Source organism: Delphinus delphis, chromosome 8, assembly GCF_949987515.2.
Source record: "Delphinus delphis chromosome 8, mDelDel1.2, whole genome shotgun sequence".
NCBI classification, from domain to species: domain Eukaryota; kingdom Metazoa; phylum Chordata; class Mammalia; order Artiodactyla; family Delphinidae; genus Delphinus; species Delphinus delphis.
Genome location: NC_082690.1, coordinates 50277625 through 50304947, shown reverse-complemented (window position 1 = coordinate 50304947; position 27323 = coordinate 50277625). Strand labels below are relative to the sequence as shown.

The window sequence follows — 27323 nt, the reverse complement described above, 5'->3', positions numbered from 1 at the left end:
CCGCACAATTCCCCTCCCCTAGCTCATTTCGCACGACGCAGCGGTTGGGAGCACAGACATTTTCGGAGCTGGAGCCGCCGCCATTTTGTGTCTGTGGAGAAAGAAGATTCTGTGGCGGCTGGAAGTGGACCGAAATCACCCGTGAGACGGCGGCGTTTCACACCCGAGGTTCCCCCCGTGTCGTCCCCCAACCCCCCTCCGCGGTCAGCATGTGGTGAAGCCGGAGCCGCGAGACCCGGGGAGAGGAAGCGGAGTCGGAAGGGAGGCGGGGTATCGAGAGCGGCTTCAGCTTCAGCTGCGGCGGACCTCGGAGGGGGGCCGCGGCGCAATGTCAGAGCAGACGCCGGCCGAGGCCGGTACTGCGGGGGCCCGGGAGGACGCCTGTCGGGATTATCAGTCATCACTCGAAGACCTGACCTTCAATAGCAAACCGCACATCAATATGCTGACCATTCTAGCCGAGGAGAACCTGCCCTTCGCCAAGGAGATCGTCTCTCTCATCGAGGCCCAAACCGCCAAGGTTTTTATACACCCCGCAGCCTCCTATTCTTCTAATACTCCCTGATTTTAGTGTCAGCCTCATCCCAGGTCTCGCTTCTATCCAAAGGGGGACGGTGTTCCTCCTCTCCAACCCTCCAACTCAGGCTCGGTCTCTGGCCCAGGCTTCGAGCGTGGGCCTCTCTTGGGGGGAGGGAGTGGGGAGGATAAAGGGTGGAGTCCCACTTCCGCTTACCAGCTCCCTATTTAGGCCACCGCATCGTGTATCCCGACGCACACGCTTTGAATAGAGCCCTTCGGGGAGGGGGAGAATTAAAGGCAGTTCGTGGTGTGGGGATGTAAGAGTTAAAACCATTTGAACCCCCTGGGATGGTGGGGAGTGGTTCTCCCCCCGTCCCGAACTCTTTTGGGTAACTGTGCTCTGTGGGTTGGAAGGAGGTGAAGGGGGACCTGGGAGCGAGCTGTTGGGGGGTGGGAATAGGGCCTTGGCCCCGAGTGGAGCAGCCGCCTGTTAGGAGCCCAACATGGCGCCTGAAAAGCACATGATGCGAAAGGGAAGAGAGGAGAATCCATTCCCTGCCAGCCAGGCAGCTGCTCACACCCGTCAGCCCCATTTTGGGGTGGGGGCGGCTAGATACAATTTGTATTCTCCTATCGGAGGGTCTCATTTGCCCCCAGATACGGGAAATTGGGGTTGAGGGTGGGGTTGGAGGGGGTGGGGAGGAGATCTTATCCAACCTGTAGGTGGAGAACTGGCCCACTGGGTAACAAGTACTTGTAGTTTTCTTTTGAAAAGTTCAGTTCCTCCTCCTCTTCCTTTTCTCTTTTTTTCCTCCCTTCCTTCCCTGAAAGTGAAGACGTGCTTTGCTTCACCCCTTGACAGCAGTGGTCCTCTGCCACCCTATATTTCCCTGTAGTCCTCCTCTTCTGTGGATTCATGTGGGAGCGATTTGTCATTTAAGTAAAGTTACTGTTAAACTTAGTTATCGTAATGAGTTTTAATAGCTTCCCAGTACTACGTTTTAAGTTATTTTTGAAGCTTGTACTTATGGTTTAGTTTTTTTCTAGTTGTTAGTGATTGAAATGATCAGGATGAGCCTCCTTTTAGCAGAGTGAACCCCTTTTAAAAGGCCACTTTAACAACAACCACCAATATATTGTTTAGAGGCGCTTTCTGTCTAGTGTAAAACTGAGTGGTCTGACTTTAATAAATGGTTTTGAAATGTGTGACTGGTATTATAAAATTTGTGAATAAAACATATAAAATATGTATTTGTCTTTTTTATTTACCTTTGTAAGGTGTAGAATTTGTTTCCAAGACTTATTTTTATCTACGTGGTTGTGTGTTTTAAACAAAAGTCTTTAAGTGACTTGGGTTCATTCTTCTTTAGGTTCCATCCACTCTTTTGGGTAAATCTGTTCACAAGATACACGGTTTCAGGTGGTCCTTTCATACCTTAAAGAGGACAAAAAGTAAGGTTTTTTTTTTCTCTTTAGGGCCCAACAAGTTTGTCATGCTCAGTCTGACAGCTAAAATACAAGTCTTTATTCACCTTTTCCTGTGAATGTCTGTGTGAAACAGCTATTGTTCTTTTTTTAAAGTATGAGATTTTAAAAGGAAGCATTCCTCATACTCAACATCCTTTTTATTGATACAACAAACATGTTGGACATGAAAACTTAGTTTTGCCTTGTCGAAGGCTTAACATTAAATGCCTTTTAAAAAAAAACAAAAATGCACTTTTTTAAAAATAACATTGATTTTTAAAAATTCTACCTAGTATTTTTGGGGTTACTAATATTCCACAGAGCCTAATACTTAGCAGCTCAGGTTGTCACTCAAAGAACCATTTTCTTGCTGGTTTTTAATGGATCCAGAAGACTTTCAGAAGTGAAAACTAAATGCTGAATATAGTGACCACATTAAAATTTGTATTTGTGTGTGGCTACACAGAGTGGTGAAAATAGATGGACTATTTGCTGATGAAAGACAGCTGAAATTTTTTTGGCACACGTTTCCTGGTTATTTTTGTAAAGCCAGATTGAGGAAAAGATGTAACAGTCACTTTGGGGAAATAATTTAATGGGGTTGGGGTTGAGGGTGAGGGGAGGGATTTTCTGTCATTTGGTAGCAAACTGGCTTGGTTTTGTGTTTCTCGAGGTGAATGTTTGTGTCCTTATCCTCTAGCGTTTCAGCATTACTAAACTTAAGGATTCACACTTACTTGACTCCTTCCATGAGGCAGTAGTAGCAAAAAAATATTACATATAAGAATTCACTTGTACAATAAAAAGTTAGCCTACTGAACAGATTTTGGTTTTAAAGAGAGCCTGTTTATCTTCATAAGTACAACAATGACTAAAATGGTATAAAACATGACATGGTAAGATAAAGACACAGCAATAAAGCAGTTGACGTGTTGGTACTTAATAGTTTACCCACATGCAATAGCCTTGTGAAACCCTTTTATTAGTACTGTAAAAGAAAACTTTCATACAAAGTTATTCAAAGGTTTCCTTAGTCAACTTTGGTTGTTATCAGAAGCAAGAGCACTTCCACACACTTGTATGGGCAATTGGTTTTGTGAAATAATGGTGGCATTGTGTACTGCAGAACTGTGAGCTTACCCTGGCTACAGGTAGCTGTGGGTAAGTGGTGTTCAGGGTTAAGATTCCTATACACGTGGGAAGGGTAAATGGGGATAATTTTTGTTTTTGTTTTTAAATCGTGGGTACTCCTTTGGAGTGGGAGTTAACACTTAGTTTATGTGGTGTGTCTTAATGCTCCTCAACAAGTCTGTGAACCTGCTGATGCTTTCTGGAAACTTGCTGTGCCTTCTAAAAGCCAGTGATGGGTAGGCTTTACAGTTGAGCTGGGGCAACATTTCTTTGCTTTGGAAAGGGCCGCCTGTATCGGCATCATCACACTGGCCCTGCACAAATTTAGAACTCCTGGTTTGTGCGTGTCAGAGGAAAAATATTTCGACGGAGAGTCTGTGCTGTGAAGAAAATCTTGAGGACAAATCCTGGTTTCCAGAGTCAAGTTCAACCTGATTTACATGACTCAGCGGCTGCTCCATCCAGTTTTCCTTGTATCAGTAACAACTTGCACTTTCCTGCATGTTCATGTGCAAGTTTAAAAGTGTTTTTTTGCCATTAACTTCATATGTGAAGTGTACTTAATTTCTTTTGTTCATTGGATTATAGAGAAGTAATCCTAATGATTTTACAGGTAACAAAAGGTTCATAGACTTTAACATATAAAATATGCCTATGGAAATTAGGGTTTCTGCCAGAAGTCTGAAAACTTTTTGTTTCATTGAGTCTAGGTGCATCATCATAAGTTAATGTGGGTCACAAAGCTTACACTTGGATTACAGAAAATATCCTCCCCCTTTTTTTGTCACTTAAAACACAGTTTTTTTTTTAACTATACGAACCTGAAATTCTATTGAGTGTTAAATGAGGGTACTAGAGACTTTTCTTTCCAGTAATTCTGAGCTTATTTTGTATGCTCAACTAAAGATCATTGTAAGAGGTGAGACCGTGAACACTTAAATTTCATAAAGGTTAATATTGATTCAAAAGTATTTAATATCAACAAAATATTGAGGTCTGTATTGTACGTTAAACGCTCACTTTTAAAAGTAGTTCTTTGTTGGCAATTCATTGTACTAAACTTTTCAGTTTCTTTTTATTACTTCAGGCTCCCTCCTCAGAGAAGCTTCCTGTTATGTACCTTATGGATTCTATCGTGAAAAATGTTGGAAGAGAGTATCTCACTGCCTTTACTAAAAATCTAGTTGCAACATTTATTTGTGTGTTTGAAAAGGTATATATACATTTAGAAACATTTGAATTTTTAAAACATGTTCCTGATTAAATAAATACTTGCCTTTGTGTTGGGTTTTCTTGGGTGGTGAAATGTTTTATTCTTTTGGGCATTTAACATGGTAAAGTTAGTGTTTCGTATTTAAAGTGGGTTCTAGGTGTTTTACATTATCCATTCAAACATAGATGTGTTTGCTTTTAGAAGTTCATGTTTTTGATTGACTTTGTTCACTTGAAGATCTGTTTCATCACTAGAATACGGGCAAAAAGATCTGAAACTATCAAGAGTACTTCAAATTTCATTGTTTAGGTTTCTGGTTTTAGGATGTTGACTATTTCTGTCTTAAAAAAAGAAAAAGAAAAAGCATAATTCTAGTGTGTGTCAACCTGTGATGGATGCCTGGAACTTGTGATTTTTTTTTTTTCTGGAAATGTTTCCTCTTGTTAACCTTGTTCAAGTATATTTTCTGTGAATGTTCTAGGTATGTGTGAATGGTGGATCAGTGAATTGCTTTAGGTTATTTTGGAAATACTTCTTCCCCACCTCTGGCCCCTCTTAGTGTTTAGAAGAAAGGCTTGTTAGTTTCTATACCTAGAGATTGTAAATTCCTTTCATAACATTGTATCTGGTAGTTTGGTTAATACAGTATTATGTTGAGGAAGACAAAGGATTTGCTGAAGTAATTCTCTTTCCTGTCAGGCTTCATCTTTCATACTGAGAAAAGGGGCATTTATAAGATATTTGGGTTTAAAGATTGTTTCCTAACAAAAAATTGGTGGTTCTTATATTTTAGTAGATGCACCTGTTGTGTCTTGAGAACTCTTAACAGTTGTCAGGCTTGGAGAATTGGGATTATTTTGAAAGAACTCACTATCAGATTTTACTTGTTTGTTAGAACAGAAAATGTGTAGTGGCTACTTGAGTAATTTTTTTCCCTTTAAGTTCTTAGAGAAAAGAAATACTGCTAAGTAAGTATATGCAGAAGAAATTTGGAAAGCTGTATTTCAAACTGTATTATGGAAATTGTTAATAGTGTATTGTAGACTTTTGCTAAATACTGCTTACCTGAGACTCTAGTCTAAGGAGAAGTCAACTTTGCATTATAGAAATTGGGGCACTAAACCAATTTCTTGGTTTCAGTTTCAGTGTGTTCAAATTCATTTGGGTGTTTGGTAGAAAATGTTTACTGACTCTTACTGGGCCTTAACATTGAAGGGGATGAAAATGACCTTGTTTGTAGTAAATATTACCTAAAGACTGGAATATAGTCAAGGCTTTATTATTCTAAAGTTAGAACTCTAGCTCAGTTTTCCCAAGTGCTAGGTTTCTCTGATGGCTAATTTAAAAAGTATTATTGTTGTTACTATGCCCATCACAAGCATGAGCAGATAAGATACAAAACTAAAGCTCATCAGTAGGTAAGATTTTGTGAATTTCAATTATTCAGGTGCCTTCTACACCACAAATAGCTTATTCATAGGTACCAGCCATATTGTATTGCAGGAGATTAGTTAGTTTTGTTTTACTTTGTACTAAATGTAAATAACTTAAAAAATTTAAGTCATCAGATAAACTATTTTCTAGTTGTTTTATATTTTTGTCCAGAGCGAAAGTAACAGTAGGAATACTGTGTCAAGCCCTAATATTTGGGAACATTTTGTACTTCTAAAAATTCAGACTTGTCTAATTGTTTGCTTTCATGAAGGCTAGGTGATAATGACTTTAATTTTTCTAATTTTTTTTGACAGAAATTTCTTTATTAACTTTACATCTGCAAACAAATGTACTTTTAATAAATGATTACTGTTGTATATATTTATGAATTAGTAGTATGTGTGCTATATGTGAAGTAGAACAGAGATTTATGTAGCATTATGCTTAATATATAAAACATCCTATAGTAACTTAACAAGCCATAGAATTGTTCTGTTGTTCTAGGTGGATGAAAATACTAGAAAAAGTTTATTTAAGTTACGTTCCACCTGGGATGAAATATTCCCTTTGAAGAAACTTTATGCCCTGGATGTCAGAGTCAATTCGTTAGATCCTGCTTGGCCTATTAAACCTCTGCCCCCCAATGTGAATACATCTAGCATCCATGTGAATCCTAAATTTTTAAATAAATCGGTAAGTTTTAACATGAATGGTATATAACTAATATTTTTAACTGTCAAATTTTGACTTCTCTAAAATTTCCTGCCAGATAAAAGTAACTAGAATACCCTGTGCTGAATCAGTTTAATTAAAAAAAAAAAAAATTTCCACCTTCAGGTTCACAGTACATTTAAAGTAAATGTTCTCCTTGTTTAGGTTTTACATATTTATTTTGGTTTTTAAATTCCTGAAAACTTTCTGTGTGCTTTTAAACATGATTGGCCATTTAAGATTATGGATAGGGTTTATTAAGAGAGAAGCTGATAATTTTTAGCTCCCCCCTTAGCTGCTTCCTTTTTAGCTGTGATTTTTTTTTTGTAAACAAATTATTTTTTCTTATAGCCTGAAGAGTCTTCAACACCTGGCACAGTGGTCAGTTCCCCTAGCATCTCCACTCCTCCAATTGTTCCGGATATACAAAAGAATCTTACCCAAGAGCAACTAATAAGGCAGCAGTTACTGGCAAAACAAAAGCAGTTGTTAGAACTTCAGCAGAAAAAGCTGGAGCTTGAGCTAGAGCAAGCTAAGGCACAACTGGTAAGTAGTGGAGATTTGGCATTTTGAGTATTTTTAAACCTGTTTTCTGATGGATATGGAATTATTTTGTATTTGAATTGTATTAACATGTTACTTTTATTAATAGTGTAATTTTTCCACTTTTATTTATTTTGCAAATTATGGTGTATTTATTAGTCCAAATTTGTATATCCTTTTTGTAAAAGTCACTTTTAATATAAACTGCACTATTTTCTTTCAAATACTTTTTATTAGAGTGCTGTCTTATAAGATAGCCCCTTAGTTTTGTTAAAAATTATATCATGCGGGGGCTTCCCTGGTGGTGCAGTGGTTGAGAGTCCGCCTGCTGATGCAGGGGACACGGGTTCGTGCCCCGGTCTAGGAAGATCCCACATGCCGCGGAGCGGCTGAGCCTGCACGTCCGGAGCCTGTGCTCCGCAGCAGGAGAGGCCACAACAGTGAGAGGCCCACGTACCGCAAAAAAAAAAAAAAAAATTATGTGGACGTAGTGTCAGTTCCAAGATGGTAGTTGTGTTGTGGCAGATGTTTTTGCCTAGTCTTTAATATTTTATGAGCTTATGTTTCATGAGCAGAAATCCTTAGCAGTTTCCTTAGAAGGCTACAAAAAAAAAGCCATCACAAAATTAAGGAGGCCAGGAAGATTATGTATTTCTGTGTATGAATAACGTTATATTAAGCTGTTTTACTTAATTACTTAGCACTTGACCTTATTTGAGAGTAAGGGAGTACAGGAAGGCAGAATTTTGTAAGTGCATTATCAGTGCCACTTTGAGACGAGCTAAATTTTATGACTTAGAATTTACCCGGAAAGACTTGGATGCTTGTGCAGCTGGAGTGCAGTGACTTATTTAGTAGTTTCTTAATATCAGTGTGGCCCAGAATTCTGAATAATTAGGAAGAGGGAGGGTTTTTTTTTTTTTCATTCTTCCTAGAAGTTATAAAACCCCAAAGTAGAGGATTAGTAAGAAATAACAGGCCACATAAATATTGTATATGACCTTTTTCCTTTCATTTTAATATCCACTTAAATACTAGAAGTATACAGTATAAATACGGTATTGAATAAATGGATTTATTGAATAAAGCATTATATTCCTTAGTTTTCAGTTTCTTGACAAATAATCTGAATGTTTTACAGTTGTAACATGAACGTTTATCTTGTATTTCAGGCAGTTTCTCTTAGTGTTCAGCAGGAGACATCCAACTTAGGTCCTGGAACTGCACAATCCAAATTACATGTTTCACAAATTCCCCCTATGGCAGTTAAATCTCCCCATCAGGTTCCTGTGCAACCTGAGAAAAGTCGTCCAGGTCCATCCTTACAAATTCAGGATATGAAAGGAACTAACCGGGATCCCCGTCTTAATAGGTTGAGTCAACATTCTTCTCATGGAAAAGATCAGAGTCACAGGAAGGAATTCCTAATGAACACATTGAGCCAGTCTGATATTAAGACAAGTAAAACTGTACCCTCTGAAAAACTAAATTCATCCAAGCAAGAAAAAAGTAAATCAGGTGAAAAAATAACCAAGAAAGAACTTGACCAATTAGATTCTAAATCCAAATCTAAATCTAAATCACCATCACCTTTGAAAAACAAATTATCCCACACAAAAGACTTGAAAAGTCAAGAATCTGAAAGTGCAAGGGTGTCTGATATGAGCAAGAGAGATCCAAGATTAAAAAGACATCTTCAGGATAAGACTGATAGCAAAGATGATGATCTAAAAGAGAAGAGAAAAACTGCAGAAAAAAAGGATAAAGATGAGCACATGAAATCATCTGAACACAGACTGGTGGGAAGTAGAAATAAAATCATAAATGGCATTGTACAAAAACAGGATACCATAACGGAAGAATCGGAAAAACAGGGGACAAAACCAGGGAGATCGAGTACTCGAAAGCGATCAAGATCACGATCACCCAAGTCCCGGTCACCGATTATACATTCTCCCAAGAGAAGAGATAGGCGGTCACCCAAGCGAAGGCAAAGGAGTATGTCTCCAACCTCAACACCCAAAGCTGGGAAGATTCGCCAGTCAGGAGTTAAGCAGTCACATATGGAAGAGTTTACACCACCTTCCAGGGAAGAAAGAAATGCGAAGAGAAGTACTAAACAGGATGTTCGAGATCCAAGGCGAATAAAAAAGACTGAAGAGGAACGACCACAAGAAACTGCAAATCAGCATTCCACCAAGTCAGGCACTGAACCAAAAGAAAATGTAGAAAATTGGCAAAGTTCCAAGTCTACCAAACGATGGAAATCTGGTTGGGAAGAAAATAAAAGGTAGGTTGTTAACATTTTTAACTGAGTAGAATAATGTGTACATTTAAAAATACAGTGTTGATTTAAAAATTGGATAATGTTTATTGGGTGCTATAATTAGTACTTTTTTCCCCTGTTTAATTCTTAAAACCCTGTGGGTTAAGTACCATTATTATTGCTGTTTTACGTATAAGGAAAGTGAAGTTTAGAAAGGTTAACTAATCTGCCTAAGGTGGCACATCCAGGACATGCAAGAATCAGAATTCATATCTGATTTTCCTGACTTCAAATCTTGTGCTCTTAATCTTTAAATTAACTTTTATGGTTACATATATTCATTTTAGCCAGATCCTATTAAGGATCTTAAAATATGGTCCTGAGTATTTAAAAATTTTTTATGAAGTAACATAATTGCTTTTATGGTTTCAGTTTACAACAGGGTGATGAACATAGCAAAGCTCCTCATCTAAGGCATAGGGAGAGCTGGTCAAGCACTAAAGGAATCTTGTCACCTCGAGCTCCAAAACAGCAGCATCGATTAAGCGTAGATGCCAATCTTCAGATTCCTAAAGAGTTAACTCTTGCAAGCAAAAGAGAATTACTTCAAAAGGTAACTACTGTGTTCCCATGTAGTCATTATTCTCCTTTTGTCTATAAGTTTTTTGTAAGTACTTTTTATATTTAAAATATTGATTTCCTTTTATCACCCCTATGCAGACGAGTGAACGTTTAGCATCTGGTGAAATTACACAGGAAGACTTCCTTGTTGTTGTGCATCAAATTCGACAGCTATTTCAGTATCAAGAAGGTAAACATAGATGCAATGTACGGGATAGTCCTACAGAAGAAAATAAAGGTGGATTAAAAAAGAAACCTCTCTTAACTGATGCTGAATTAACCTACTATGAACATAAAGCAAAACTGAAAAGGACACAGGTTCAGCATTCATTTCCAAGACTTGATCTCTTAGATCCTGATATTTTTGACTACCCTTTGACTGATGCCTTGTTGTCTGGAATAGAATGTGAGCCATCCAAAAGTAAACATGCAAGTAGGAATAGTGGAGCACAGTTTGACAGAAAAGAACAATTTAGTGAAAGAGCAAGACGTCTTTCTCCTATATCTGGGAGTCGTACTTATGCTGAGAATCTTTCACCCCATGAGGGCCGGAGAAGACATGACGAGCAAGTCTCTGCTAAAGGTAGAAAAAGTTAAATCAGATTATGCCTATTGAATCACACAGCAGTGAAGGGAAAATGAACAAGCTAAGTGGGGATGGATTTTTGTGACTGTTCAGACTTCTGTTTTGTCGTTGTTTGTTTTGTTTCGGTTTTTCCCTCAAAGGGAAGGGAAGGGAGCTGATATTTATAAGGCCAACCGTGTATTAGGTACTTTACTAGGTTCTTTATATATGTAATCTGATTTAATCCTCACAATGACCTAATGAAATATATATTATACCCATTTTACAGATAGGAAACAAGACTGGAGAGGTTAAATAAGTTGCTCTCAAAGTCAAATAATTAGTAAATTGACTGACTGGGTATTTTATTTTACCCAGGTGTATCTGACTCTAGAGGGCATTCTCTTACTTGCTGCCTGTTGCTGTCTTTTTCCCTCCCCTCTCATAAAGTGAGATAGTTATGGATGTTTTTGAATAAACATTTACAAGAATATACGAAGAAGATTTTAGGATAATTTGATATAAATTATCAGATTCAGGGAAAATAAATTTTTTTTTCTTTTTAAAAGGTGTACGAGAAGAGCAGAGATCACCATTCAATGATCGTTTTCCACTTAAGCGACCTAGATATGAAGATTCAGATAAACCATTTGTAGATAGCCCAGCATCAAGATTCGCCGGCCTTGATACAAATCAGCGACTTACGGCTTTAGCTGAAGATAGACCATTATACGATGGACCTAGCAGGCCATCAGTAGCGAGAGATGGCCCAACCAAGATGATTTTTGAAGGACCTAATAAGTTAAGCCCTAGAATTGATGGACCTCCTACGCCAGGTTCTCTTCGGTTTGATGGGTCACCGGGACAAATGGGGGGAGGTGGCCCTTTGAGATTTGAAGGACCACAAGGCCAGTTAGGAGGTGGGTGTCCTTTGAGATTTGAAGGTCCTCCGGGACCAGTAGGGACACCTCTGCGGTTTGAGGGGCCAATTGGTCAAGCAGGAGGAGGTGGTTTTCGGTTTGAAGGTTCCCCCGGTCTGAGGTTTGAGGGATCTGCAGGTGGTTTGCGATTTGAAGGACCAGGGGCCCAGCCTGTGGGTAGTCTCAGGTTTGAGGGACACCGGGGTCAACCTGTGGGTGGTCTGAGGTTTGAGGGACCTCATGGTCAGCCTGTGGGTGGACTTAGATTTGATAATCCCCGAGGTCAGCCTGTAGGTGGACTTAGATTTGAGGGAGGTCATGGTCCATCAGGGGCTGCAATTAGGTTTGATGGACCTCATGGTCAGCCATCAGGTGGGATCAGATTTGAGGGCCCGTTGCTACAGCAGGGAGTTGGGATGAGATTTGAGGGCCCCCATGGTCAGTCAGTAGCTGGTATGAGATTTGAAGGGCAACATAATCAACTTGGTGGGAACGTTAGGTTTGAGGGTCCACACGGTCAGCCAGGGGTTGGGATCAGATTTGAAGGACCTTTAGTCCAACAAGGAGGTGGAATGAGGTTTGAGGGTCCTTCTGTACCAGGAGGCGGCCTGAGAATCGAAGGACCTCTGGGTCAAGGTGGTCCAAGATTTGAAGGTTGTCATGCTTTAAGGTTTGATGGGCAACCAGGTCAGCCATCACTCTTGCCAAGATTTGATGGATTACATGGTCAGCCAGGTCCTAGATTTGAAAGAACTGGTCAGCCAGGCCCACAGAGATTTGATGGACCACCTGGACAGCAGGTTCAACCAAGATTTGATGGTGTACCTCAAAGATTTGATGGTCCACAACACCAGCAAGCATCAAGGTTTGATATTCCTCTTGGTCTTCAAGGCACACGATTTGACAATCATCCTTCACAAAGGCTGGAATCGGTATCTTTCAATCAGAGTGGCCCATATAATGATCCACCTGGCAATGCTTTTAATGCCCCATCCCAAGGACTGCAGTTCCAAAGACATGAACAAATATTTGATTCACCTCAAGGACCAAATTTTAATGGACCACATGGCCCTGGAAACCAGAGTTTCTCGAATCCCCTTAACAGAGCTTCTGGACACTATTTTGATGAGAAGAATCTTCAGAGCTCTCAGTTTGGAAACTTTGGCAATTTACCTGCTCCAATGACAGTAGGAAATATTCAGGCATCTCAGCAGGTAAGTCTGTTACAGTTATTCTAAAAGTATATTGTATGCAGATATGAACCATTTTTAATGTTTCTAGTGTTTGAGGAAGGTTTTCAGGATATAGTTTATTCTATAGGTTGGAAAGGATTTTTTAAAATTTAATTTTTTTAGTAAGTTTTTTGGGGGGGGGCAGTTTTTAATGTACTTCAAAACCCCACCTGCTAGGAAAGTGAGATGAGAGTCTTCTGGGGCTGAAATTTGCAGTTTAAATCCGAAATTGATCTTAGTTCTTTCAGGATCTAGAGCATCCTCTCAATCTCAGTCCCCCCCGCGCCCCCACAAATCTTTTCTTTTTTAATAGACTTTTTTAGAGTAGTTTAGGCTCACAGCAAAATTGAGCTATGAGGTATAGGGATTTCCCATATACCCCTTGCCTTCACATATGCATAGCCTCCTCATTATGGTTTTTTGTTTTGTGGGTTTTTTGTTTTGTTTTTGGTTTCTAAGGTATTAAAGTATAATACAGTTGTGTGTGTTTCATAGACCTCTGCTACATTGTACAACTTTTGAGCCTTGATGAGCTTTTATAGTAATCATAGAGCTGATTTTATAGACTGTTCTTTGATATAGAACTTCCTTAGCCTGAGTTAACAAACAAGAAAATCAAATTGCTCATGCTTTTACAGTCTGTAATTCTTTTTCTTCCTCTCTTCCTACTTTTCACCACCTTTCCGTCATTCCAGTCAACTGCAGTTGTTTGATGTTTGATGCTTATTGAAATAGTGTTAAAGCAATATGCTTATAATTTGTGGTTAATTCAGTTGATATTAATAATTACTTTTGCTTGCCTGCTGAAATTCTCCTGGGCTAAATTTACTTTTTTCCAGGTAGTGACACTTTCTTACTAGGACAGATTTATTATGCCAGTAACATTGCATGGAAGAAAGTGTAAAACAAGAAGAAAGGTTTTAAAAGCATGTTAGAAGCATTATTTATAGAAAGCAGCCTTTTCTGTCCATATCCAGTGGTTTGGGAAAACAATTGGCCTCCTTAGTTAGACTTATACTCTATTGTATGTTTTTAAGAGAAATGGTACTCTTAATTGACAAGATACTCTAGAATGGGACTTGAGTTAGTCTTGTTCCTACATTATAAAGAATTGATGGGGTTTTTATTACGCGTACATACCACTGAAGGTTCACACAAGATACTGAACAAGGCTTATAAATGGGCATTTGTTTACATAGTAGCAATATGTAGAAGTCCTACCTCATTCTTGACTACAAATACAATAATTGTATGCCTGTACAGTACTTGGTTCATGACTTTTATTTTTTAACATTCCTTTAAAATCTTTTACAGTCCACTTTGTAACTCAGTTTGATGGCTAACAGAATGATCATAAAGGAGTTCAGATTGCTAATTAAAGCAGGCTTTTGACATCTGTATAAAGGAGTTAGGTCAGTGAGTGAGTTCTGCCCTCAGCTTTGCTGTTTACTGGCCATTATGATTGTGTACAGATCACATCGCTGGATGTCAGATTTCTATTTGTAAGATAGGAGAAAACACTGGCAAGGTAAAGTGATTTGTGTAAGGTCACACAGCTAGTTTTTGGCTACCTTGTGTTTGCATGGTATCTTAAACTTTTCAAAGAACCTTCACATCCATTATCAATTTTTTATAATTCTGTGAAAAATATAAGGGAAGGTCTTATTCCTTTTTATAGAAAGCCTAGTCAGGTTACACTTGTAAATCTTGTAATTTACACTTGTAAATCTTCATTATGGTAAACAGGCCTCATGATATCTGTGAATATATTAACGTAATTTGAATGTTAAAGTTTTACTTAAAAATATAGAAAAGATGTTCTTAAAACCAAGATTTCTCTTAAAGGTTCTGACTGGTGTTGCTCAGCCAGTAGCATTTGGCCAAGGACAACAATTTTTGCCAGTTCATCCACAAAATCCTGGAGCATTTGTTCAGAATCCTTCAGGTATGTAGAACTTTGTGTTTTTCAAAAGACAATTATTGTTTGAGTAGCTACCTTGTCAGTTTTAGAAAATGACAATTTTGAGAGGGCATATGCAATTTAGAGAAATTTAATCTGACTGGAATGTTGTGTTTTCTTTCTGAGTTTGTTTACATTGTTGATGTATATTCACACTAATCCCCTTTACAACTAGAGATGGTTAGCCAGGACTTGTAGACCACAAAAAAGAGGGAAGGAGACCTAGTATGTGGAAGCTAGAGGGTGGGGTAGGAATGTGACATTTGTGTTTAGGTAAAATGAAGTCAATGACAAACCTCAGAAATATCAATTACTTGATACTTTGAATTTTTGTTTTGTGTGTGTGTGATGATCCAATAAACATTAAGTGAATACTGCAGACATCACATTATAAGCTGATTCATTCATATGTCTTTATGGGCACTCAAGTAATAATTGTACACAACAACATGTTAAAAGAATTTCCTAGCTAGATGCCCATGATAAGCATCTATGGGGTGAGGCTTAACGATATTGTTATGGATACAATAACAATAGTAGATACGAGGGCTTTAAAAATAAGTTTTAGGGGGTTTCCCTGGTGGTGCAGTGGTTGAGAGTCCGCCTGCTGATGCAGGGGACACGGGTTTGTGCCCTGGTCCGGGAAGATCCCACATGCTGCGGAGCAGCTGGGCCCATGAGCCATGGCCGCTGAGCCTGTGCGTCCGGAGCCTGTGCTCCGCAACGGGAGAGGCCACAACAGTGAGAGGCCCGCATACCGCAAAAAAAAAAAAAAAAAAAAAAAAAAGTTTTAAGGACTTCCCTTGTGGTCCAGTGGTTAGGACTGCATACTTTCACTGCTGAAGGGCCCGGGTTCAATCCCTGGTTGGGGAACTAAGATCCCTCAAGCCATGCGGTGCAGGCAAAAAAAAAAAAAGTTTTAGTTTTAATATGTGAAAAATGAGAAGTATATAAATTAAAATTATTGGAAAGTCAATATATTGAGAGCTAGCTCAACCAAATTGTAGTGGTACTTGCTTTATTTCTGAATCATTAAAACAGCCATCTTCAGAAACATGCTGTAGCGTGGCTCTATTAAGTTTACAAATTTGGAGAGTTTTCCAAAAGTTCTGAAGTAACTAGGGAAGTCCTAGCCAAGCAAGCTCTAGTTTATGCATTAAGTATTAAACTGTATCATCACAGGAAGCTCACTCAATTAATTTGAAAACGTTTTGTTTTTAATTGCTAGATTGACAATTAGGATTAGTATTCTTATTTTTTGTTTTCACTATAATGAAAAGGGAAGGAAAGTACTGAATATTTGGGGTCTAAAGTCAGAAGACCAGGGTTAGAATCTCCACTCTGCTACTTTACAGGTAGGTGGAGTATAAGCAAATATCCTTTCTGGGGTTCAGTTTTTTCCTCTGCAGATAGCATCTGATAAAAGTCAGGATTTGCCGGGGAATTTTTTCTTTTCCCAGAGAATCAAATGAGATCGTATGTGCAAAAGTACCATGTAACTTGTGAAGTGCTATATTGGTGTATTTTCCTTTAGAACTCAGTTTTTCTTGTAGAGTAGAGGATTTGTTGTATTGGAGTTGGCAGCTTGAGATAGCGTGCAGCAACTGCAAATTTTGCTCTTTTTTGTATGAGATAATATACAAAACCTGCATGTTTTCTTTTGCTTTTACAACCTTGAGGTGCTTATGTATACAAGGCATAGCAGTGTCACAGAGGAAATCACATCTTATTTCCTGGGTTGGAGGTTATTGAATGAGATGTTAGATATGCTTTCCTTCTTCAAGTTTTACTTAAAGAGATATGAAAAGTATTTAGTGTTCAATATTTGGCTTCTGTAAGGTTTTTTCTCAAAATTTAAAGTAAAAACACTCTTTTCCTAGTAGTAAATATACTCATGTTCATTTACTCATCCAAACAAATAGTGATCACTTGCTATATTCTAGGCATTGTGCTAGGATGACTTTAATAAGGTTTATCCTTCTAAGGGCTTTATAGTGTAGCAGGATCTATGGACTTTTTTTTTTCTTCCTCTAAATAGTTGTTCAGACTTCCCTAGTAGTCCAGTGGTTAAGACTCTGTGCTCCCAATGCAGGGGGCCCAGCTTTGATCCCTGGTCAGGGAACTAGATCCTGCATGCTGCATCTAAGAGCTGGCACAGCCAAATAAATAAAAACAGTAAAATAAACATTAAACAGCTGTTCACTAGGTTGATAAGTTAGACACCATCATTGGGTACCTGATTATGAAATTCCAAACCTGTTCTGAGAATCACCTCTTATTCCTGTTTCTAAATGCACAGAAAATCAAATAAAATCTGAAAGTGTCCTAGGCTTTTTTTTGTTTCATGCAGCTCAGAGTATTGTTTTAATTTATTTTTAAAATCTTTATTGGAGTATAATTGCTTCGCAATGATGTGTTAGTTTCTGCTGTACAACAAAGTCCATCAGCTATATGTATGTGTATATCCGCATATCCCCTCCCTCTTGAGCCTCCCTCCCACCCTCCCTATCTCACCCCTCTAGGTCTTCACAACGCATCAAGCTGATCTCCTTGTGCTATGCAGCAGCTTCCCACTAGCCAGCCATTTTACATTTGGTAGTGTATATGCGTCACTGCTACTCTCTCACTTCGTCCCAGCTTCCCCTTCCCACCCTGTGTCTTCAAGTCCATTCTCTACTGTGTCTTCATTCCTACCCTGCCACTAGGTTCATCAGTACTGTTCTTTTAGATTCCATCTATGTGCGTTAGCATATGGTATTTATTTTTCTCTTTCTGACTTACTTCACTCTGTATGACAGGCTCTAAGTCCATCCATCTCGTTACAAATAACTCAGTTCTGTTCCTTTTTATGGCTGAGTAATATTCCATTGTATATATATGTGCCACATCTTCTTTATCCATTCATCTGTCGATGGACATTTAGGTTGCTTCCATGTCCTGGCTATTGTAAATAGTGCTGCAATGAACACTGTGGTACATGTCTCTTTGAATTATGGTTTTCTCAGGGTATGTGCCCAGTAGTGGGATTGCTGGGTCATATGGTAGTTCTATTTTTAGTTTTTTAAGGAACCTCCATACTGTTCTCCATAGTGGCTATGTCAATTTACATTCCCAACAGCAGTGCAGGAAGGTTCCCTTTTCTCCACACCCTCTCCAGCATTTATTGTTTGTAGATTTTTTTGGTGATGGCTATTCTGACTGGTGTGAGGTGATACCTCATTGTGATTTTGATTTGCGCTTCTCTAATGATTAGTGATGTTGAGCATCTTTTCATTTGTTTGTTGGCAATCTGTATATCTTCTTTGGAGAAATGTCTATTTAGGTCTTCCACCCATTTTTGGATTGGGTTGTTTGTTTTTTGATACTGAGCTGTATGAGCTGCTTCTGTATTTTGGAGATTAATCCTTTGTCAGTTGCTTTGTTTGCAAATATTTTCTCCCATTCTGAGGGTTGTCTTTTTGTCTTGTTTATGGTTTCCTTTGCTGTACAAAAGCTTTTAAGTTTCATTAGGTCCCATTTGTTTATTTTTGGTTTTATTTCCATTACTCTAGGAGGCTTTTTTAAAATTTTTTTCTTCTGTGTGTTTTTTTAAATTATATAAGTTATAGGTGTACAATACAGTGATTCACAATTTTTAAAGCTTTTGTTTGGTTTATAGTTACTATAAAATATTGACTATATTCCCTGTGTTATACAGTATATGGTTGAGTTTATTTTATACCTAATAGTTTGTACCTCTTAATCCCTTACCCCTATATTTATATTGTTCCTACCTTCTTCCCTCTTCCCACTGGTAACCACTAGTATGTTCTTGTTCTTTTTGTGTCTACCTCTTTTTTGTAATATTCGCTAGTTTGTTGTATTTTTTAGATTCCACATCTAAGTGATATCGTACAGTATTTGTCTTTCTCTGTCTTATTTCACTTGACTGTTTTTCTTTAAACAAATATTATATATACTGCCAAACACCTCAGTGCTCTACAAATATTAATTCATTTAATCCTCATAACAACCTTAGGTAGGAACAATTATTGTTACCCTTTTACAGGTAAAAAGAACAGATACAGATAAGTATCTTGATCATGTCACACAACTAGAAAGTGGAATTTCTAGTTAGAATCCCAGGAGTCTGGTTCCATAGTTCATGCTCTTTTTTTTTTTTTCATAGTTCATGCTCTTGATCACTAAACTTGACTGCTGGAAGACATGTGATAAGCTAGTTATGATTCTTAGACATATAAATAGCTAATTCTAATGAAAGGTAAATGTTAAACTATTGTGTGAAGTGGCTGTTGTAATTGATCGTTGAGGTTGATTTATTCATTCATGTAGTCAGACATTTCATTTCAACAGACATTAATTAGCCTGTTGTATACAAGGCACTGTGCTAAGTGTAAAGAATATGCAGTGGTTAAGGGCAGAGATTATGTATTGTATTGTGGATGCAAATTGAATTTCTGCCATTAAGAGGAATTTTTAGTGATTCAGAACTTTTTTCTAGAGGTGTGGTAAATAAGATGCATAGTAGTGACGTACAAATATATTAAAATTCTGTTTTTATAGTTGAGTTAAAGAATTGTAATTTTTAAATTAGTGCTTAGCAAAATATGGAATTGGATTGATTCCTCACCAGTGAGCTTAAGGAAAAGATTGTTATCCTTGTTTCATTTATTCAGATTTTTGAAGCTTTAGTAAGCCTGACACCTTTTCAGCAACAGCCTGAACTGCTTTGCAAGGGCAGTAATTGATCAAGGGTCAGAGGGGCAGGTATATTCTGAGCCACATGGCTCATCTCCCTGCATTAGTTCCCTTGGGTAGTTATGGGAAGGTGGGGGGAGCTGGGGGGCTGGGCAGGAGTACTTCCATTTAGGCTCTGGGTATTTTTTTCCCCTAGAAATCTGTGCTAAGAGATGGTAGCCTACTTCATCTATGCAAAACGACCTTTGCCAATATGGGTAGGTGAAGAATAGAGAATTGGAAGGGTGAAAAGTTGGACCTAGAGGTGTGGTGCTGCATTGCATAGAAGGGAGCATGAAGCTCTCTGCCCTCAGTATTCTGCTTTTCTTTGGCATGGATTTAATTGGGCAACAGTGGGTAATACTGGTTTTTTAAGGTAACACGTATGCCCGTATAAAGTATTAGTGGGTTTCAGTATTCGTCTTAGAATATATTTTTAAGAGGTCATGATTTGCTGACATAAATGCAAAGTTCACTTTTGGTAATTACACTGATCTTAACAAGATTTTATTAAGTTTAATGTTGATAGGATATCTTGAAGAAAACTTTAAAAATCCTTAGTATAATTTGCATCTTTAAGTTCTACTTTTATTTTAAGAGTGTTATTTTTTTAAAGGTGTCCTTCCTAAGGGATATCCTGATAATCATCTCAGTCAGGTGGATGTAAATGAATTGTTTTCAAAACTGCTAAAAACAGGAATTCTCAAATTGTCCCAGCCTGATTCAGCTACAACACGTAAGTATGGTTCTGTAATTCATTTACACAAAGCTTTATTAAGTTATAAAGATGTATGATATGATACAATGATGTGTTCTATGCTAAAATTTCTTACAATGTTGAATTCTTAGGTATACTTATATAACTGGTTTATAATGAAATAAAAAAAATTTTTCTAACAAGGAACTGTTAGCCTTATAGAGGACATTGTTTCAGTTAACTAACATTCCTGCAAACACCATGTGCAGACTTTTTCTAGTTATTCTGTATTATTTTAGCTTATTTATAATTAAATAATTAGAATGTTGATGAATTTCATGAAGATTGACTTTTAAGAGACCAGACCTAATATCACTTATCAAAATAAAGAATTGTATTAGGTTACTTGCCAGTAAAACCTAAGATCAGGAGCACTGAATAGGCAAGATGGGGCTCTCCATACGCTTCTAACACTATAGCGTTCCCCTATAAAGAATACATGGACACTGGTTTTGAGATATTTGCTGTGTTTCTTTTCAATTGAAGAAGTAAATGAAGTTGCTGCTCAGCCCCCTGCTGAGGAGGAAGAAGATCAAAATGAAGATCAAGACGTTCCAGATCTTACCAATTTTACAATTGAAGAATTGAAACAGTATGTAATCTAATTTTCTAAGGTAAAAGGGACGGTGACTTTAATAACAGTGGATATTATCACTAGACCTATTCGTCTTACCCCTCACTGTTTTTAAAATTTAGGAAGCCTGTTTTCCCTTTTTTAATGTGGTAAAATATACGTAACAAACTTAAGGAAGCCTGTTATCTTCTTTTCAAATATGTTTGCTGCACAAGTATTTAGGCCAAAAGTCTACCCCCAAATTTCTGTTTTTTATTATCTCTGTTTAGTATAGCAAGTTTAGGGAGTTTAAGGATTAGGTATTAGTAATCACTCAGGTTTTCCTTTTTATCTCTATTTTCTCTTAATCATCACTGTTTTTTCTGTATTGATATTCTCATGCCTTTGAAGTTAAGAAAATGAGGTTTTTGTAGTCTAGTATTTAAAAAATAAATTTTTTTTCATTTTATAGAAAATACAAATGAATAAAATCAAGAAAATAAAATTACCTACAATTTCCACTTTACTGATAACCAGTGTTAACATTTGGTGCATATATTTTCATAAATTTTTATTGCCTATATTATATAAAAAACATTTACAGTTGCTTTATGGATCCATTATATTGTTATGAGTACTTTTAAAAATAATAGCTAATGGGTTTCATCTTCTTTTTTAAATTGAAGCATAATTTATTTACAATGTGTTAGTTTCAGGTGTACAGCAAAGTGATTGTTTTATATATATATAATATATATCAATATACACTTTTTCAGATTCTTTTATTATAAAACACTGAGTGTAGTCTCCTGTACTATACGGGTTTCACCCTTTTAAAGACAATGTTTTTCAAAGTGATACTTTTCACATAGTTAAAACTTTATAATGAAAGTCTTACAGTAAAGGCTTATAATAAAAGATGGCATGCCTTTTTCCTAGTACTACTTTTTACCTGAGGCAACCATTTCTTAACTCTTTTATCTATGTTTCTTGGCATTTACTTTTTTATTTCTTAAAAGATACATAGTTTTCTGGGCTTCCCTGGTGGCACAGTGGTTGAGAGTCCGCCTGCTGATGCAGGGGACATGGGTTCGTGCCCCGGTCTGGGAGGATCCCACATGCCGCAGAGCGGCTAGGCCTGTGAGCCGTGGCCACTGAGCCTGCGCGTCTGGAGCCTGTGCTCCGCAACGGGAGAGGCCACAAAAGATACATAGTTTTCTGATTTATTACATTTCTTGATTTATCCCATTTAGACAATTTATTGACTTCCTGAAAGTGAAGATTTAGGTAGCTCTTTTATTACTGCCCTCCCAACTCTCCTCCATATAGTTATAAAGCCATTTATCATTAAATTTTTATTCAGTATTAATATTATGATTCTAAATATTTTGTTTTCTGGTATACAAAGTACTATGTACTGTGCTTTGCTTTATTCTACTATTTAAAAAAAATTTCTGGAGTTAATAACTGCCCAGTTTGTTCACTTAGTTATTCTGCATACCTATTTCTTTCCAGATAAGGAGTGCAGAATTTTAAAAAACTGATTATTGCTGACTTCAGTTTCCCACTAGTCTTCTACTTTTTCTTTTTAGTTACCCATACTATTATTACTTCTTCTGTACCTCTTTCAGTATTCTTTACATCAGGGTGGGACAGTTTAGTTATTTAAAACCGCGAAGATCTGGAGAGGTGAAATCTAATTGTTCTGCCATATCCACCCTGATATTGACATTACTCTAAGAACAGGCCAACTATTGCCTTATTAGTTAGCAGATGATCATTCCATTATTAGCTAGAAGGAAATAAGTAACTGGGCCAGGCCTATTGATAAGAGGGTAGACACCATGTTCCAAAATTAACCAAAGTTAAGGTAAAGAGAGTCACTGACACATTACTAGAGAATATTATTGATCTTTGGATATTAATTCTTTCAGCCAGCTGTTGGCTGAAACATTATTTTGTTACATAATAATGGCTTCACCATTATCAAAATATGGAAAACTGAAGTACTTATAACTGCCTTTTTTTTTTAAGGCCATTAAGTCAGCCACAGTATCAGAACTAAAGATTATTTCTGTATTTTTCAAAACAGACGTTATGATAGTGTTATAAATCGACTGTATACTGGTATTCAGTGTTACTCTTGTGGAATGAGGTTTACAACATCACAGACAGATGTATATGCAGATCACTTGGACTGGCATTATCGACAAAATAGAACTGAAAAAGATGTAAGCAGAAAAGTCACTCATAGACGTTGGTACTACAGTTTAACAGTAAGTAATTCATGTGCCTCTGAACTATCTTTTAGCCTTTAAATTATATCATTCAAAAGTATATTAGTTTAGGTAACTGCTGAGCACTAACTAGTGAATTTTTTGAATAAAATTTGACCCTTAGAATATAAAAGGTTTTTTTAATTAAAAAAAATGTGAAGAGTATGTATTTGTTTTTTGTTGAAATTAAGAGTAGAACACAGGTTTCTTCTAGTTCTAAAATTCCAAGGTTCTATGACTGATTTTTTTTGGTAAAAAATTGTGCATGAAATTTATCTTATTTACATTAGTAGTTGTAATTCTAGAGTTAAAGGAATGTTAATGTTAAGATCTTAATTGTTCATTAGTTGCTTTATGTTGTCTATTAGTTATGGGGCTCAAAAAGATGGTATAATTCTAAATAATCAATATTAAAGCATATTGTAGAAGAAAGTACTCTCACATTTAAATGGCATTGTATTGAAGGTGTTCAGTAAGAGTCTAGAAACAAATGAATATACTCTTTTTAAATTAACTCTTTTTAAGGACTGGATAGAATTTGAGGAAATAGCTGATCTGGAAGAACGTGCAAAGAGCCAGTTTTTTGAAAAGGTGCACGAAGAAGTCGTGCTCAAAACTCAGGAGGCTGCTAAAGAAAAGGAGTTCCAAAGTGTACCTGCTGGACCAGCAGGATCAGTTGAGGTAAAGGAACAATGTTCAATTTTCTACCTCTGGTCATGCCTTTCACTTCCTTTAAGTAAATAATCATAAATATAACTTTATTTACATCCCTTTTTTAATGATTTTGAGACTTCTTGTAAGCTTTACTCTTCAATGTTATTCTTGTTATCTGGCTTCGGGTTTCATAACCACTGTAGTTACTACATATTTATCTGTGACCAAGAGCTGTGAAATGTTAATTATTTTTGCATGGAAGAATGCGAAATCCTTAGATCTTACTTTGTATTATATATTTGAACATTGTTTAAATTTTCAGAAAACTCTTAAATTCCTTTCTCCACTTAACAAAATGTTTCTGTATTTTTACTTAATGGCATTGTGTTCTATTATGTAAACTTCATTTTTATATGGTTCTATTTTAGAGTTGTGAAATTTGTCAAGAACAATTTGAACAGTACTGGGATGAAGAAGAGGAGGAGTGGCATTTAAAAAATGCTATTAGAGTAGATGGAAAGGTAATTTTCAGCTCTTTATGAAGTACTTTAAAAGGAAGTATTAAGATTTTTAAAAAAAAATGTTTATAGGGGTAGCTCACTACTTTGAAAGAAAAGTGTTAATTGCATTTTTATTTTGGTTTTTAATAGAAGTGGTATTTCTAAGGTATTGGACTTTAGAGAGTCAGAGTGTGTGAGTTGGAAGGCATTTTAGCAATCATCTGGTCCTGTACTCATTTTATAAAAAAGGTTGCATAACTAGTTAATGATAAATCCAGGACTAGATCTTCTGAGTCTAGTTAGTCTTCTTTCTGCCTAACCACACTATTTTGATTCTGAATTTATATTTCATCATCAAAGTTGTTTCTGTCTTAACATACCATGTTATCTGCTTAAATATATAAAGGAAGTTTTAAGGGAAATCAGGATGAAAATTTTGTTTTTATCCGTTTTTGTGACCAAATGATTTTTTGTTGCCTTTCCAAAGATAGTTTATCTCTGGTTTAAATTTTAAAAGAAAATCATACCAGAATAGTCCATTAGAAATGAATATGCATGTGAATACTTACTTACTTTTTTGTTTTTGCTTCAGATTTATCATCCATCATGTTATGAAGATTATCAAAATGTAAGTTCTTTTTGGTTACTGTTTGTTCTCCTTTACATTGATAAATTTTATTTTCAGTTATTTTTTGCATCTGGGCAACATTTTTATTTTAATCTTGATGTGTTGAGCTGTCTTAGTTTTGATGTAGCATTTAGGTTGTTCACAAAATATTGGTGCTAGGTTGATAGGGTCTGATTTAAATTTTGAAATTTTTGTATCATTCCTCGCATTCTCTTCATTTGAATCTTGATGATGTCTTCTACTAGAGTACTAGGCCTAGAGAATGAGAAGGTTCATGATGGGAATAATTTTCTATAAGTTACGGGTAGCATTTACTGCTTACTCCACTTGGCCATGTAATATAGGAATAATTTTTAAATTATCATACATGAAATACAAAAAAAAATCAGTCTCTTGACCTTGGAAATTCAAATTTTCATATTTGTAGAGTGACCATTTTTTTTTTAAACCAAACAGTGGAACATCTTAACTGTCAAATAATATTTGTTTCACAAGTTCAAGGGGCAGTTTGGAATATATACTTAGGTCATCAAAAGATTAGAGTTTGTAGGGTGTTTTGATGGTTTTGAGGGATTTTTAAAAAATCCTTGGGGTAGGGCTTCCCTGGTGGCGCAGTGATTGAGAGTCCACCTGCCGATGCAGGGGATATGGGTTCGTGCCCCGGTCCTGGAAGATCCCACATGCCGTAGAGTGGCTGGGCCCGTGAGCCATGCCTGCTGAGCCTGCGCATCCGGAGCCTGTGCTCCGCAACGGGAGAGGCCACAACAGTGAGAGGCCCGCATACTGGAAAAAAGAAAAAAAAATCCTTAGGGTATTTGAAATTAGGAGCAACAAATCCCAGGATATATGTAGGGGGTTATATTGGGATTAAAATATAGAAACGTGTCTAATCATTGAATCAGCTTCTTTTGTCGTTATATTACTGCTTTTCTTACCATAGCTCATTGCTGAGCACATATCAGATGCTCAATATACATTTATTTATTTATATTTATTTTATTTAGTTGGTTGTGCTAGGTCTTAGTTGCAGCAGGCGGTCTCCTTCGTTGCATGTGTGCTCCTTCATTGAACCAGCAGGCTCCTTAGTTGCGGCTCGCTGGCTCCTTAGTTGTGGCATGTGGACTCTTAGTTGCGGCATGTGTGTGGGATCTAGTTCCCTGACCAGGGATCAAACCCGGGCCCCCTGCATTGGGAGTGCGGAGTCTTAACCACTGCGCCACCAGGGAAGTCCCTCAATATACATTTTATTAATTGGCTGCCTTTATGGCATGTTTTGTGGGAAAGCAGGGTTTTCAATTGTGTTTGGTATATATTTCTTTGCCCATACAAGGGTCTTATAAAACTGTCACTTAATGTGATACTTGTGAACTTTAATCAGTACTTAAAGGGTTTTTCATTTTGTAGACATCTTCATTTGATTGTACACCATCTCCCAGCAAGACACCAGTTGAAAATCCCTTGAACATTATGTTGAACATTGTTAAAAACGAATTGCAGGAACCCTGTGAAAGTCCCAAAGTTAAGGAAGAACGGATTGATACTCCACCAGCTTGTACAGAGGAAAGCATAGCAACAGCCACTGAAATTAAAACAGAAAATGACACAGTCGAGTCAGTTTAAGTAAAATGAGAAAGGTATGTTTTTCTTTTTTTTTAAGAAAAAAAAAAAAAGCTGCTGTTGAAATCTAGAAGGTGAAGAATTTTTTATGTATATACAGACATATCTATATAAATTGTCTAGCTGAGGCAGGGCCTTCAGCTATCATTTGGTTAATAAATACATTTTAGTATTTGCATTTCCTACTGCCTGCACAGTTTCAGGTGCTTGTTGTGTGAAAGTTCTGTAGATGTGTGCAAATTTAACAAAATGAAATTGTATGTGTAAAAATGTACGATTTTCACTTGTGAAACTGTAAATTATAAATAAAAAAATATTTTTGCTATCCATGGAGTGTAATATTTATGCACACCATCAAATAAAGACAGTGTTTCTGTACTTTTTATTGGGTGAAAATGGAATTAAACAGCAATTTCAACATAAGATTTTTTTCCAGCAGCTTCCCATGATTAAAGAAGCAAAGTCTGAGTTAGTTTTATCCTTCAAAAGGGGGTTGTGAGAGCACTGCAGGACTTTTCTCAAATTGAAAAGCCAGGTTTGAAAAAATTTTTTAAATGGAATAGGACATAATTGCATATATATATATCTCCAGCTATAGAGAACCATCCAGATATCCATTTTTGCAAAGCATCTAATGAAGCAACTTTTATTCTTGAACTTGGACACTGATGCCATCAAATGATTAACAAATATATTTAAGTACTAAAGGTGATTTTTTTTTTAAAGGACATTTTTCACATTTGTCAAATAACTTAATGCAGATGAACATATTTCTATTTTAAGTTACAGGGGGATCTGTAAGAATGTTAATTTGAAACATGGTTAACCTTTTTTCCTTTGTTGGTTTTGACTGAATTAGATGGATGCCATGAGATGTTAATATTCATACATGTAATAAATAGAATGATGAAGAAACTCCAGTTTGTATCTCTTTTATTTCTTAAGTGCCTTTAGAAAGTGACTTCTTTTTCCTATATCTTTCATCACTCTGTTCTTGAAAACATGAATGAGGCACCTGC

General features: G+C 36.9%; 1 protein-coding gene across 2 annotated transcripts; it reads left to right on the top strand.

The window, feature by feature from the left end:
* Positions 1-116: 116 nt before the first annotated feature.
* On the top strand, positions 117-27323 carry PCF11 (PCF11 cleavage and polyadenylation factor subunit). 2 transcript variants are annotated; one of them, XM_060018189.1, is made up of 16 exons: positions 117-520; positions 4205-4330; positions 6269-6457; positions 6827-7021; positions 8191-9308; positions 9717-9897; positions 10005-10095; positions 11040-12604; positions 14468-14567; positions 19936-20055; positions 20563-20668; positions 22722-22905; positions 23431-23586; positions 23988-24080; positions 24652-24687; positions 26092-27323. In XM_060018189.1, exons 1-16 carry the CDS (start codon positions 329-331, stop codon positions 26305-26307), a joined length of 4668 nt encoding a protein of 1555 aa, XP_059874172.1. In that variant the 5' UTR covers positions 117-328; the 3' UTR covers positions 26308-27323. The 2 variants fall into 2 exon arrangements, with proteins under 2 accessions (XP_059874172.1, XP_059874171.1); XM_060018188.1 differs by having other exon boundaries at positions 10005-10488.